The sequence below is a fragment of the Nerophis ophidion genome, linkage group LG26 (genome assembly GCF_033978795.1).
Source record: "Nerophis ophidion isolate RoL-2023_Sa linkage group LG26, RoL_Noph_v1.0, whole genome shotgun sequence".
Taxonomy (NCBI): Eukaryota; Metazoa; Chordata; class Actinopteri; order Syngnathiformes; family Syngnathidae; genus Nerophis; species Nerophis ophidion.
Genome location: NC_084636.1, coordinates 15,291,699 through 15,306,978, shown reverse-complemented (window position 1 = coordinate 15,306,978; position 15,280 = coordinate 15,291,699). Strand labels below are relative to the sequence as shown.

Below are 15,280 nucleotides of genomic sequence, written 5' to 3'. Positions count from 1 at the left end.
TAACACAAAATCTGCTTAGTGAGAAAAATTATATTTTCAGACAGAAAATAAGCAAATATCACCCTTATCTGAGATATTTAATGTTACCTAGATTTCAGTTTTTGCAGTGTAAAAGTTAAAACATTGTATAGAAAGTTTAAAGTATTAAGAGGTATAAAAGCATTTGTAAAACATAGTTTGAAAATACCTCTGCAATTAGACTTATTCTCTGTTTCTGTGTTTTCAAAGGTTTACAACCTGCTGATGATCAATAGATCAACTGCATTGTGCCGAATGTGAAATTTTGGTGGAGGAGGAATTATGGTGTGGTGTTGTTTTTCAGGAGTTGGGCTTGGTCCCTTAATTCCAGTGAAAGGAACTTTGAATGCTCCAGGATACCAAAACATTTTTGGACAATTCCATGCTCCAATCCTCGTGGGAACAGTTTGGAGTGGGCCCCTTCCTCTTCCAACATGACTGTGCACAAAGAAAAATCCATAAATACATGCATAGCAGAGTCTGGTGTGGATGAACTTGACTGGCCTGCACAGAGTCCTGACCTGAACCCTATATAACACCTTTGGGTTGAATTAGAACGGAGACTAACATCAGTGTGTGACCTCACCAATGCACTTTTGGAAGAATGGTGGGAAATTCCTATAAACACACTCCACAACCTTGTGGCCAGCTTTGCCAGAAGAGTTGAAGCTGTAATAGCTGCAAAAGGTGGACTGATATATTAAACCCATGGGTTAGGAATGAGATGGCACTTTAAGTTCATATGTGAGTCAAGGCAGGTGATCTAATACTTTTGGCAATATAGTGTATTACTTTATGCAACCAGTAACATTTGCCTGTTTTTCAGCTGCACAAAAGCCTGGGCTGTTTGTGTTTATATTCAGCACACACATCCACACTGACAGTGACGAGGGGGGAGGTCTATGTGAAGGATTATCTTATCAAGTTCTCAGCATGCAACGGGCTCCCTCTGATCAATGAGTGTGCGGACCGCCGCCCCGACAATGTCTTCGGATAACCTATTGACAAGGTTGTGTACACAAGTGCGTGGGGTCGTCGCTGGGAGCAAATAAAAGCATAAACAATGGCTTATCCATCTGGAACAAAGCAAAGACCGAGTCTACACCGAGGCAACCACCCTCATCCGTCGAGGCTGCAGTAATAAAAGTGTCTCTTTAATCAGTGAAGTGGGCGAGATAAGGGTACTCTTGTGGAAGTGGCCCACATTATAGGGTCTGTTATGACTTTGGAGAGACAATCGTGGAGCACGTAGTAAACAGAACCCACCATCACCCTGGGGTAGCCCACTGGATCCCTCAAGTAGGGCTCGTAGTGCTTCACGTAGAAAGTACAGGCTCCTACCGGCGAGTCCAGCGCCGCCTACGGCGAAACGCACCATGGTCAGTACCGTCTTAGACGTGCATTTTGAAGGAGGCGTTCTCTCACCAGGCCTCGGAGGACGGTGAAGGCCATGGCTGCCAACAGGAGAAACACCAGGATCAGATCAGAGGGTCGCCAGATGAGCTTCATGCTCTGCGCGTGCTGAGCCTGCAGGTGGAAGGACGCCAGCGTTACAACACAGCGTGCAAGGGTAATTGATTTTGGCAGGAACGATGGCTTATCATGGGCGGTACAGCTCGGTTGTTAGAGCGGCCGTTCCAGCAACTTGAGGGTTGCAGGTTCGATCCCCGCTTGCACCATCCTAGTCACTGCCGTTGTGTCCTTGGGCAAGACACTTTACCCACGTGCTCCCAGTGCCACCCACACTGGTTTAAATGTAACTTAGATATTGGGTTTCACAATGTAAAAGCGCTTTGAGTCACTTGAGAAAAGCGCTATATAAATATTATTCACTTCACAATTCACATCCAGCAGGAAGAGGTATTGTTTTCAGCACTGGTAGTTTGCTACTTAGTTGGTAGTTGGGGGAGAAAATGTGTACTGCTGGGCACTATCAAACTTTGTTGGGTTTACTTTATTAAGGATCCCCATTAGTCTAGACCAGTGGTTCTCAACCTTTTTTCAGTGATGTACCCCCTGTGAACATGTTTTTAATTCAAGTACCCCCTAATCAGAACAAAGCATTTTGGGTTGAAAAAAATAGATAAAGTAAAATACAGCACTATGTCATCAGTTTCTGATTTATTAAATTGTATAACAGTACAAAATATTGCTCATTTGTAGTGGTCTTTCTTGAACTATTTGGAAAAAAAGGTATAAAAATAACTAAAAACTTATAAACTAAGATTTCTACACATAGAAGTAATCATCAACTTAAAGTGCCCTCTTTGGGGATTGTAATAGAGATCCATCTGGATTCATGAACTTAATTCTAAACATTTCTTCACAAAAAAATAAATCTTTAACATCAATATTTATGGAACATGTCCACAAAAAATGTAGCTGTCAACACTGAATATTGCATTGTTGTATTTCTTTCACAGTTTATGAACTTACATTCATATTCATAGTATTATTCAATAAATATATTTATAAAAGATTTTTGAATTGTTGCTATTTTTAAAAAATCTCACGTACCCCTTGGCATACCTTCAAGTACCCCCAGGGGTACGCATACCCCCATTTGAGAACCGCTGGTCTAGACCAGTATTTTACACCCTTTTTTTGAAAGGAGGCACATTTTTTGCGTTGAAAATATCCGGAGGCACACCACAAGCAGAAATCATAAAAAAATGAAACTCAGTTGACAGTAAAACGTCATTGTCGCAATTGTTGGATATGACTTTAAACCATAACCAATCATGCATCACTATAGCTCTTGTCTCAAAGTAAGTGTACTGTCACCACCTGTCACATCACGCCGCGACTTGTTCCGAGGTTTTTGCGGTTTTCCTGTGTGTAGTGTTTTAGTTCTTGTCTTGCCCTCATATTTTGGTGGCTATTTGTCTTTCTTTGGTTTTTTTCCTGTAGCAGTTTCATGTCTTCCTTTCAGCGACATTTCCCGCATCTGCTTTGTTTTTGCCATCAAGAATATTTTAGTTGCCTTTATCCTCCTCTGTGTGGATATTGTCGTGTCATGTTTGGATGTACATTGTGGATGCCGTCTTTGCTCCAAAGTAAGTCTTTGCTGTCGTCCAGCATTCTGTTTTTGTGTACTTGGTACCCAGTTCAGTTTTAGTTTCGTTCTGCACAGCCTTCCCTAAGCTTCAATGCCTTTTCTTAGGGGCACTCACTTTTTTTTCATTTTTGGTTTAAGCATTTTTTTTTTTTTACCTGCACACTGCCTCCCGCTGTTTCCAACATCAACAATGTAATCAGTTACCTGCTGCCATCTACTGATATGGAAGAGTATCACACAGTTACTCTGCCGAGCTCTCGACAGCATCGACACTCAATAACACATAATTTGCAGACTATAATTACTGGTTTGGGGCAGCATAGTGGCAGAGGGGTCAGTGTGTCTGCCTCACAATACGAAGGTCTTGGGTTCGATTCTGTGCTCGGCATCTTTCTGTGTGGAGTTTATGTTCTCCCAGTGACTGTGTGGCTTCCCTCCGGGTACTCCGGCTTCCTCCCACCCCCAAAGACATGCACCTGGACATACACCGCCTTCTGCCCGAACGCAGCTGAAATAGGCTTACCAAAGTCTTACTAAAACATTTTAATAGATTTTTGAGCGCCATCTGTAATGTTCTATATTTTCAATGGAACCTATAAAATGTTGGTGTTTACTTGAGTCATATTGCAGTCTCCTTGTATCTGTGTGTGCCTGCCATCATATTTCAATCCACTTGTATCTTTTATGTTTGACTGCCATCTACTGGTCACACTTTACATTATACCATGTGCCAAATAAAATAGCTTTGAGGTCGGTAAGCATAACTAGAATTATTCCGTACATTAGGCGCACCAGGTTTTAAGGAGCACTGTCGAGTTTTGAGGGGGGAAAAGGATTTTAAGTGCGCTTTGTAGTCCGGAAAATACAGTAAGCCACAAAATCAAAGCTGTAGAAGTGGCAGCTGCATAGCATATTTGTCTTATTTACTGCAATTATTCTCAGTCATTCAGTTACTGTAAATGATAGCTGCCACCTTGCTCAATAAAATAAGCAGTACAAACAGTTCAATACTTCATTGTGGAGGCAATGTGTGGCCAGCGTGCTTGCAGGAGCAAAGGTCCCCGCCGCTGTCTATGGTGCTGAGGATGAGCACCATCGGATAGGGGCGGTGCATGTGCTGACGGCGAGACACAGCTAACAGGTGATTAGATTTCACAGGTTGCACGCGTTAATCTAATCATCTGTTTAACAGTAAGCGAGTAAGGGCAGGAGGGGAGAGGATACGGATGTGGCTGAAAAGTCACATCCTGCTGGAAAAAAAAAATGTGAGAAAATTCCATGGAAATTAAATTATGTTAAAAAATGCAAGCTTGGCTCTTGTGGCGTGTGTAACAGTAATCTAATCATGTTTAGCGAATGCAGTTGAATCCATACAAATACGTCAATGCATGTCACACTTACATTATACCCCCCGATCAGAGGTCGGTCCTTAGGTCGAGCAAACAGTCTGAGCGCGCCCAACAGCGGCATCAACAGGAAGAGGAAGTTGAGCCAGAAAGCCGGACGGATCTCCGAGCCGTATTTCCCTGCCAGAAAAGTTTAGGACAGAGACAAACGTGTCTTTCAGTCTGGTTTTGATCTTGCAACACGACTCGTGATGTTGATGCTACGTGACACTGCAGGTGTCGGCCTGATAAAAATGCGCCATTCGGGAAATGCCAAAAGTCTGCTAACGATCACCTGCCACAATGCCGATGATGAAGACGCTCATGTTGGCGCACAGGGAGCCCGCCCAGAACAGGCCCAGTGTGCGGTACCCTTTGCTGGGAGAAAAGACAAAAGACAGGTAACTCTCCTCACATCACAGACCATTAGCTGCAATTTTAAGATCACTGGGATTTTTATTTTTATTTTTTTTTGGAAGAAAACTTGTGGAACACTAAGTAGTCTGCACGTATTGTTACCCGGTGAGTATAGTTTTTTTGGGCTACTGCGGCTTCCTCCTACAAACCAAAAATGTGCATGTTGGGATAACTGTGCTCCTGAGTAGTAAGTTGCTGATCAATTTGAATGTATTATTTTTAGAGTTTATTAAATTTTATTTTTCAAATGGTTCAAGTCTGTCAAAATTTTTTCTTTTGTAGTTTTCAATGACAGTTTTTTTTTTATTATTATTTTAGGCAAATTGATGCACTTTAAATATTTTCTGTTACAGACATAAATACTGTTAATAGTGTTGTCACGATACCAATATTTTGGTTCAATCCATTTTCTACTGCTTGTCCCTTTTGGGGTCGCGGGGATCGCTGGAGCCTATTTTAGCTACATCCGGGCGGAAGGCGGCATACACCCTGGAGAAGTCGCCATCTCATCGCAGTTAATTTGGTACCGGTACCAAAATTATTTTGAAACTTTTTGGTAGTTTTCTAAATAAAAGGGACCAGAAAAAATTGCATTATTGGCTTTATTTTAACAAAAAAATCTTACGGTACATTAAACATATCTTTGTTATTTCAAGTTTGTCTTAAAATGAAATAGTGAACATACAAGACAACTTTTTTGGAGTATAAATCGCCCTGGAGTATAAGTCGCACCTGCTGAAAATGCATAATAAAGAAGGAAAAAAACATATATAAGTCGCACTGGAGTATAAGTTGGGTTTTTGGGGACATTTATTTGATAAAACCCAACACCAAGAATAGACATTTGAAAGGCAATTTAAAATAAAGAGTAGTGAACAACAGGCTGAACAGGTGTGTTATATGACGCATAAATAACCAACTGAGGAGGTGCCTGGTATGTTAACGTAACATATTAGGATAAGTCATTCAAATAACTATAACATAGAACATGCTATACGTTAACCAAATAATCTGTCCCTCCTAATCGCTAAATCCCATGTAATCTTATGCGTCTAGTCTCTTACGTGAATGAGCTAAATAATATTTGATATTTTACGGTAATGTGTTAATCATTTCACACAAGAATAATATAGAGAGACAAGATGGCGTCGTGACTAGTCGCAGAGGCTGAACGCTCTCCCGTTCGGTGCTTTTTTGTTATTTATGTACGTCTTTATTTGACTTTTTACATCCTGTCGGGCAAACAACGTTTACACCAGGCAGGATCTTATAGAAGTTGGATCTCCCGGAGAAAGAGCCGTCACGGCCGAGTTTATTTGTGTAAACAACGTCCCGTAAGAAATTGTGCGACAACCCGGATCTCCACGGTACACCATACCCGGAACAAAGCGACGCAGGCGGCGTAGAGATTGTAAACAGAAACGAGGCTGCATAGCTGGTCTGCTGGAGAGGCTAAGACAACGCCCGAACAAACCACCACTGCCGAGTATATTTGTCACAAATGCAAGATCACTTGCAAACAAGATGGACGAACTGAGGCTACAGGTAGCAACGAACACCACCGTGAGGAATAGCTGTGTGCTAATAGTCACAGAAACCTGGCTCCATTCGTCCATCACGGACCTAGGTATCGAGCTAATAGGCTACACTCGGCACCGCCTGGACAGGACAAAAGAGGCTACAGGGAAATCGCGGGGAGGAAGACTATTAATATTCACAAAGGACACATGGGGAACACACACAAGCATTGTGAGTAGCCACTGTTGCCCTAATCTGGAATATCTGACTATTAAATGCCGAGGGAATACAATGCCATGGTGCTAACCGCAGTGTACACAGTGCCAGATGCTAACGCTAGCACGGCGCTAGGTCAGCTGCATGATACAATCAACCAGCAACAAAGCATGTATCCGGAGGCTGCTCATATCATCGCAGGAGACTTTTTAATCATGCTAACCTTAAGGTAGTGCTCCCCAAACTACACCAGCATGTAAAATGTGCCACAGGAGGCAAAAACACACTGGACAGGGTTTACTCCAATATTAAGCTGGGCTACAGAGCTAAACCATTAGCACACATGGGCCAGTCAGACCACATATCCCTGCTACTCATTCCAGCATACACCCCCACCCGGATAAGTGCTCCCACCACAACAAAGACCATTAACACCTGGCCTGAAAAGCTGAAAGACAGCTTTGGCACCACTGCGTTGGAGGTCTTTGAAGACGTGGACCTGGGGCAATACACATCAGGAGTACTGGGCTACATAAAACACTGCACAGACTATCCTAGCACAAAGCTGTGGACGACGAAGTCGGTGCATAGGCTGCTGAGGGAGAGGGACACCGTGTTCAGATCTGGCGACGGGGAGCTCTACAGCACTGCCAGAGCCAGCCTGAAGCGTGGTATCAGGGAGGCTAAGGACTACAAAACAAAGATTGAGGACTGCTTCCAAAGCAACGACTCCAGGAGGGTATGGCAGGGGGTCCAGCACATTACCAGCTACAGGCCCAGCAACCTCCCGGCCGGCAGGGGATACCCCCAGCTGGCAGAGGAGCTGAACTCCTCCTACGTCCGCTTTCAGGTAACACCATCGGAAGCAGTCCCACCTCACTCAGTAGTCACACCTCACCCAACAGCCACACCTCACTCAGCAGTCACACCTCACTGGCAGACCACAGCAGCCTCACCCTTTCAGTGACGGAGCACGAGGTCAGACGCTCACTGAAAGCTGTGAACCCGAGGAAGGCTGCGGGACCGGACGGCGTCTCCGGACGGGTGCTGAGAGACTACGCTGATCAGCTGGCTGGTGTCCTCACCGACATCTTCACCCGGTCCCTGTCCCAGGCCACCGTCCCATCCTGCCTGAAAACCTCTATCATCCCGGTCCCCAAGAAAAACACTGTCAGCTGTCTGAACGACTACCAAGCAGTGACACTCACTTCCATCACAATGAAGTGTTTCGAGAAACTGGTCCGGACCCACATCCTCTCATCCCTACCGCCCGCATTGGACCCCCATTAGTTTGCCTACCGAGCCAACAGGTCTACGGAGGACGCCATTGCTACAGCTCTCCACTCCGCCATGTCCCACATGGAGGATGGGGGGGGCTATGTACGGCTGCTCTTTGTAGATTTCAGCTCTGCATATAATACAATTTTACCTGACAGACTGGTGACCAAACTAGCAGACCTCGGAATATCCAACCCCACCTGTCTCTGGATTAAAGACTTTCTGACTGACTGCCATCAGAGGGTGAGGATGGGCACCCACACCTCCACAGCCCTCAGCCTCAGCACCGGCTCACCTCAGGGCTGCGTGCTGATCCCCCTGCTCTACTCACTCTACACCCACGACTTCACAGCCACCCACCTCACATCATAAAGTTTGCCAATGACACAACGGTGGTGGGCTGCATCTCTGGGGTCGACGAGACGGCATACCGGGACGAGGTGGAATAGCTGGCAGTGTTGAGCAGGGTGTACAACCTGAAGCTGAACCAGCTCAAGACCCAGGAAGTGATCTTGGACAGCAGGAGGAGAAAAACTACCATGCAGCCCCTGTACATTGGTGGGGGCTGTGTGGAAAGAGTCTCATACCTACGCTTCCTGGGAGTTCACCTGGAGGAGGACCAACACCACGGCCATCGTCAAGAAGGCACAGCAGAGGCTCTACTTTTTGAGAGTACTCAGGAATCACCACCTGAGACAGGATGTACTGGTGTCCTTCTACCACTGTTCTGTGGAGAGCATCCTCACATACTGCATCTGCGTATGGTTCTGCAGCTGCACAGCAGCAGAGAGGAAAGTTCTCCAGAGGGTCATCAAATCGGCCCAAAAAATCATCGGGTGCCCCCTCCCCTCCCTGGAAGAACTGTACAACTCCCGCTGCCTGAAGAAGGCAGCCAACATACTCAAGGACCCATCCCACCCCGGCAACAGCCACTTCGAACGTCTGCCTTATGGCAGCCGTTTCAGAACCATGCGAACCCGCACAAATAGACTCAAGAACAGTTTTTACACCTGGGCCATAACTGCACTAAACGCAGCTGGAATGTAAAAAAATAAAATTAAAATAAAAACTCCATGTGCAACATGAGGAAGCCAACGGTCAATCACGATCCGGGACTGTGCAATCAGTGGTTACATGCCAACTGGACAATATTTACCATATTTATTTACATATTTAATCCACAACAAAAAGCCTGCAAAGCATAGAAGGTAGGAAATATTGACTCCCACCCCCTCAGCACACTGGGAATCAGCATTACTCCTCTCTAGTCAGTTTTACTAGTCACTTTATACTTTTTATTGTCTCATTTTTTACATTGCCTCTTAGTGGTCTTAGGCCATATTGTATATTGTGTTGTTTCTGTATATTGTGTGGTTTCTTCTTTCTTTAAATGCAAAGCACCTCAGGGAAGCAACCTAAATTTCGTTGGACCTGTACATGCACAATGACAAAGATCATTCATTCATTCATAAGTCGCTCCTGAGTATAAGTCGCACCCCCGGCCAAACTATGAAAAAAACTGTGATATATAGTCCGTAAAATACGGTAAATAAGCAAACAAAGGCTCCTAATTTAGTCTGCTGACATATGCAGTAACATATTGTCATTTTCCTTTATATTATTTTGTCACCATTACTAAGGACAAGCGGTAGAAAAATAAATATTAATCCACTTGTTTTACGGTTAATATCTGCTTTCTCTCAACATGTTTTAGCTACACTTCTGTTAAAATGTAATCACTTATTCTTCTGTTGTTTGATACTTTACATTAGTTTTGGATTACACCACACATTTTGGTATCAATCTGATACCAAGTCGTTACAGCATCATACATTGGTCATATTCAAAGTCCGGACCAGTACTTTAGAGGCAGGTATAGTACTGAATATGATTCATTAGTATCGCGCTACTACACTAATACCGGTATACATTACAACCATAATTAATAATGTATTTTTGTTGTAAATTCATCTATATTTCTCTCATTTCCATAATGTTAATAAGGAGACCCAGAGGGGTACTTTTAATGATTTTATAGACAAATGATACTATTTATACTGTAGTCGCGGCGGACTATAAATGTTTTCTTCTACCTATTATTGAAAAGATTCCAGTACCATTAATGTAATTATAGCTAAAGTTGTACTGTTTTAAAAGACTGAAGATAAACACCAATTTACAAATTATAGACCTGTTTCTTTACTTTCACAATTAAAAAAAAAAAATTTTGAAAAAGTGTTCAATCACAGATTGGACAATTTCATGGACACACAAATACTCTCAAAGAACCAGTATGGCTACAAAGATAATATTTCAACATCACTAGCTTTAATCCATAAAACGGAAGAGATTACCAATGCAATAGATGGTAAACAGTGCGCAGCGGCAGAATTTATGGATTAAGTAAAGCACTTGACACAATCACATTATTTTAATCAAAAAAATTTGAATCGTATGATATTAGAGGATTGGTCTTAAACTGGGTAAAAAGCTACTTAACCAACAGGAACCATTACGTGAAGCTCGGCGAAAATACATTTTTGTTTGTACAACTCTAAATATATTTTGTGGCGTACCACAAGGATCAATACTTGGACCAAAATTGTTTTATATGATTGATATTGGCAAAGTCACAAAGGACTTAAAGTTAGTATTATTTGCGAAAAATACAATTGTTTTGTTCAAGAGAGAACACACAGAAGATAATACAAATAACAGAAGAAACTAACATTAAAAAGATGGTTTAACAAAAACAGACTATCCTTTTAACCTCAGTAAAACCAAAATAATGCTCTTCAGTAACAGTAGAAGACATACAGCATAAACATTGAAAGAGTAAATCAAATGAAATGTTTGGGTGTAATAGATGAGCAAATGAACTGAAAGTCAACTAAAACCTAAATATACATTAGGTGGCAATACTACATTAATAAGGAGTAAAGCAAAAAAATGTGTTGGACAAAATATTACTCCATATTCTCTACTGCTCGCTAGTGTCATCTGAGTTGGTGTTCAGAAATATGGGGAAATGACTACAAAAGTCAGCACCTCCAAGTCCGAGTCCATGGTTCTCGCCCGGAAAAGGGTGGAGTGCCATCTCCGGGTTGGGGAGGAGACCCTGCCCCAAGTGGAGGAGTTCAAGTACCTAGGAGTCTTGTTCACGAGTGAGGGAAGAGTGGATCGTGAGATGGACTGGCGGATCGGTGCGGCGTCTTGAGTAATGCGGACGTTGTACCGATCCGTTGTGGTGATGAAGGAGCTGAGCCGGAAGGCAAAGCTCTCAATTTACCAGTCGATCTACGTTCCCATCCTCACCTATGGTCATGAGCTTTGGGTCATGACCGAAAAGATAAGATCACGGGTACAAGCGGCCGAAATGAGTTTCCTCCGCCGGGTGGCGGGGCTCTCCCTTAGAGATAGGGTGAGAAGCTCTGTCATCCGGGAGGAACTCAAAGTAAAGCCGCTGCTCCTCCACATCGAGAGGAACCAGATGAGGTGGTTCAGCCATCTGGTCAGGACGCCACCCGAACGCCTCCCTAGGGAGGTGTTTAGGGCACGTCCAACCGGTAGGAGGCCACGGGGAAGACCCAGGACACGTTGGGAAGACTATGTCTCCCGGCTGACCTGGGAACACCTTTGGATCCCCCGGGAAGAGCTAGACGAAGTGGCTGGAGAGAGGGAAGTCTGGGATTCCCTGCTTAGGCTGTTGCCCCCGCGGCCCGACCTCGGATAAGCGGAAGAAGATGGATGGATGGACTACAAAAGTACGCTTCAGTCATTAACTGTTACAAAAGAGGTCGGTTAGAATAATACATAATGTTGGATATAGAGAACATATACACTTATTTAATGAATCAAAAATATTGATATTCAACAATATAGTGAATTTGCAAACTGCCAAAATTGTGCACTTAGCAAACTACAATCTGCTACCCAAGAATGTACAACAATTCTTAACAAAAAAAGGAGTAATAGTTTTATTTGGGGTTTGTATTCACTTTTTGTTTCAGTTCTGTTTAAGCACCCCTGTTTTGTGTTTCTTGGTTGTCATGGGTGCTGGTTGTTTTAGGAGGGGGGTACTGTTAGGATCCAGTGTCGGATCATAATTTATTTTGGGTTTTTATTCACTTGTTTTTTAAGTTCTGTTTCAGCACCCCTGTTTTGTGTTCCTTGGTTGTCATGGGTGCTGATTGTTTTCCCCTGCCTCTGATTAGTGTTTGGGTCGCTCACCTCCTGCCGGACACTAATCAGAGAGCTATTTAGTCCTGATTTCCCCCTCACTCAGGCTGGTGCTTTTGCTTGCTTTTAAGCAAATAGCTCTCTGATTAGTGTCCAGTAGCAGGTGAGCGTCCGAACACTAATTAGAGGCAGGTGAAAACGATCAGTACCCATAACAACCATGAAGCATGTAACAGGGGTGCTCAAACAGAACTTAAAGTGAATCAAAACCCAAGATAAATTATGATCCGGTACCGGATCATAACAATAACCTCAGAGAAAAATGTAACTTAAAACATTTGTATGCATTTGTAAAACCTTAATTATACTGTATCTGTACACGGAACCAAATTATGGAGAGTCATTATAAACAATTTGAACTTATTGATAATCCTATTTATCATACTATATAAAATACAACTTCAGTATTTATTTATTAAATGTATTATGTATGGAATATTTTCTGTACAAAATTGAGAACAGGAAGTGAACACAAGTGTTAAGCTATGTAATGAAAAAGGGGCGGGATTAAATAAACTCTGCTTCTTCGTACTCTGTCAAACATGTTGAAAAGAGAAGCTGGAAGATGTGATGCATCATGTTGTAATTATATGCATGTATCATGTTGTAATTATATGCATGTATCATGTTGTAATTATATGCATTTTCGAAATGAACTCAAACCATAAACCTTAGGGAGGCGTAAGAGAAAATAATTGAGAAGCACTGCTCTAAATTGTCCATACAATAGATGTGGTTGTCTGTATGTATGTTCCCTGTGATCCCCTGCCAACCAGTACAGGATTTATTTACCCTACTTGTCACCCAAAGTCAGCTGGGGTAGGCTCTAGTGTACCCGTGACCTTGAAAGAACAATAGCGGCATTTAAAATGAATGTGTGACTGGAGGAAATGTGTGTTTTGATTCTCGATTATGGTCATGATAAATGATGATAAAGAAATTGCTGAGGTTGCATTGTTCCGAGGAGACTGAATATGCAAATTAACTATGAGACTTTATACTTTTTTTATTGTATTTTCTTTTTTGACGATAGTGCAAATAACACAAATCATGTGTGATTAGATACAAAACTTAAAAATGGAATAAAAATTGTACAGTGCAGCAAAACATGTCAACACAATTTAATCTATAGTTGGCTTTGCTTTTTGTAGCAAGGCAGATTTCCTGGAGTAAACAATTATGACAAACTATAGAGACTGATGCAGAATAAGGACATTTTTGTGCCGAAATAAATGGAAAAAAAATCCAATTAGATACGTCGCTCAAATATGAAATGGGGAATTAAAATGTAAAATGTATTACAGTTAAAATTCGGTTTATTACTGATATCTGTCATTTCAGTTATTCCACTAAATTACACATTGTTAATTTCCTGTTCAATTTGTTCATTCCAATAATTGATTAACAGATTTCAAGATCTTTATTTATCAACACATTAATTTATTCTCTATTCTGTATTCCCCAGTGTCTCCCTGGAGCTTTTTCAAAAATATATAAAAATCGAAAAAAATTAAGAAAATTATATTTTTGTTTTAATATGCTTTCTGTAGGAGGACAAACATGACTCAAACCTTCCTAATTGTTAGAAATCACACTTTTTGTCCTGATTTCGGAAGTCCTTGAACGCACCGCCGTTTGTTTGCATGTTCAACTTTCGTATTTGTCCACTAAATGTTTTATGCTGTGTGTGAATGCACTAAAGTGAGTTCTGTTGATGTTGACTTGTTTGGTCAGTGCATGACTACAAGCTAATCGATGCTAACATGCTATTTATGCAAGCTTTATGTACATAACGCATCATTATGCCTCGTATTTTAGGTATATTTGTGCTCTTTTTATTTGTAGTTTCCGTTTCCTTTAACTTGAACATACACGCCTTTTACCTTTTTGGCCATTCTACGCCAGTCATTTCCGGGAGTTATCACACCCTCTGAAAAGCCTCGTCTCCAGAAAGATTTATGTTTTGTATTTTTGGCCCAATACGGCTCTTTCAACATTTTGGGTTGCCGACCCCCTCCCTACACCCTCAGCACTTGTATTGATCTCATTCCTTTGAAAGAAGAAGACATCAATCTGGCATGATGAGCGCATTAAACTGGGTGCACATTTTTGAAAAATATCCAAAAGTTATGAGTGTAATAATAGTGACAATAAAAGACATTAGTGACTATTAATGGTGCCATATGCATCGATTCATGCACTTATATTTGTCCAACTTGGGATTTTTGCAACATTATTTCTGTAGACCTTTCCACGGGTGTCAGTTGTACAGACAACTGGTTTTCCCCAGCCTGCGAAATTATTTTGCCAAGAATAAAAATGAGCTGAAATTGTTATAAGAATCTGCTATCCTAAATGTGTCCACTAGATGTCACAAAAGCAAGTCCGTCTCTCCTGCACAGGAGCGTGCATTAATTCAGAGGGGGCGGAGCTATGTGTTGTGTACAGAGACTAGACCTGGGCAAAACACAGCCCGCAGGCCATGTGCGGCCCATTAAGATTTTTCAACCCGGCCTGCGGGGACATTCTACATAATTTTTTTTAGACCTTTAACATCACAACTGTAGCCACCATTATGATGTGCAGTGTTGTTCTTAAAAGACCGTCAGTCTCTAACTATAGAAAGAATTTCAACAGTCGAAATCTGCATTTATGGGTGTTATTACGGTAATCAGAGTGGACAGGGTTTGTTTCCAGAGCAGCCAGCCCGAAACGCGTGTGTCAGGAAAAGATACTGAAGCGAATTTTTACAACAGATTTCTGCATAAAAGTGATAATATATCATATTGTAAGTGTTTGTCATATTTTGCTGTTTGTTACATTTTTATGTTTTGCGTGATTGTAAAAGATACACAACTATCGAAGAGTTGGTCTAAGAGGTAAAAGAGGAGCGTCGTTCGTATGTTTTTTTTAAAGGGGAACATTATCACCAGACCTATGTAAGCGTTAATATATACCTTGATGTTGCAGAAAAAAGACCATATGTTTTTTTAACCGATTTCCGAACTCTAAAAGGGTGAATTTGGCGATTTAAACGCCTTTCAATTGTTCGCTGTCGGAGCGATGACCTTTCACCCGTAACGTTACAATTGGAAGCAATCCACCATTTTCTCAAACACAGTACACACACCAAGTCAAATCAGCTCTGTTA

The 15,280-nt window shown here is 42.0% G+C and overlaps 1 protein-coding gene across 1 annotated transcript in view; it reads right to left on the bottom strand.

Moving 5' to 3' along the window:
- tm6sf2b (transmembrane 6 superfamily member 2b) overlaps positions 1–15,280 on the bottom strand; it is a 74,414-nt gene that overhangs the window by 19,284 nt on the left and 39,850 nt on the right. The window contains exons 5-8 of the mRNA XM_061887920.1: positions 4,757–4,839; positions 4,478–4,602; positions 1,444–1,545; positions 1,285–1,377 (exon numbers count right to left, since the gene is read on the bottom strand). Of these exons, the coding sequence (XP_061743904.1) occupies positions 1,285–1,377; positions 1,444–1,545; positions 4,478–4,602; positions 4,757–4,839 (403 nt within the window). The remainder of the gene's footprint in view (positions 1–1,284; positions 1,378–1,443; positions 1,546–4,477; positions 4,603–4,756; positions 4,840–15,280) is intronic.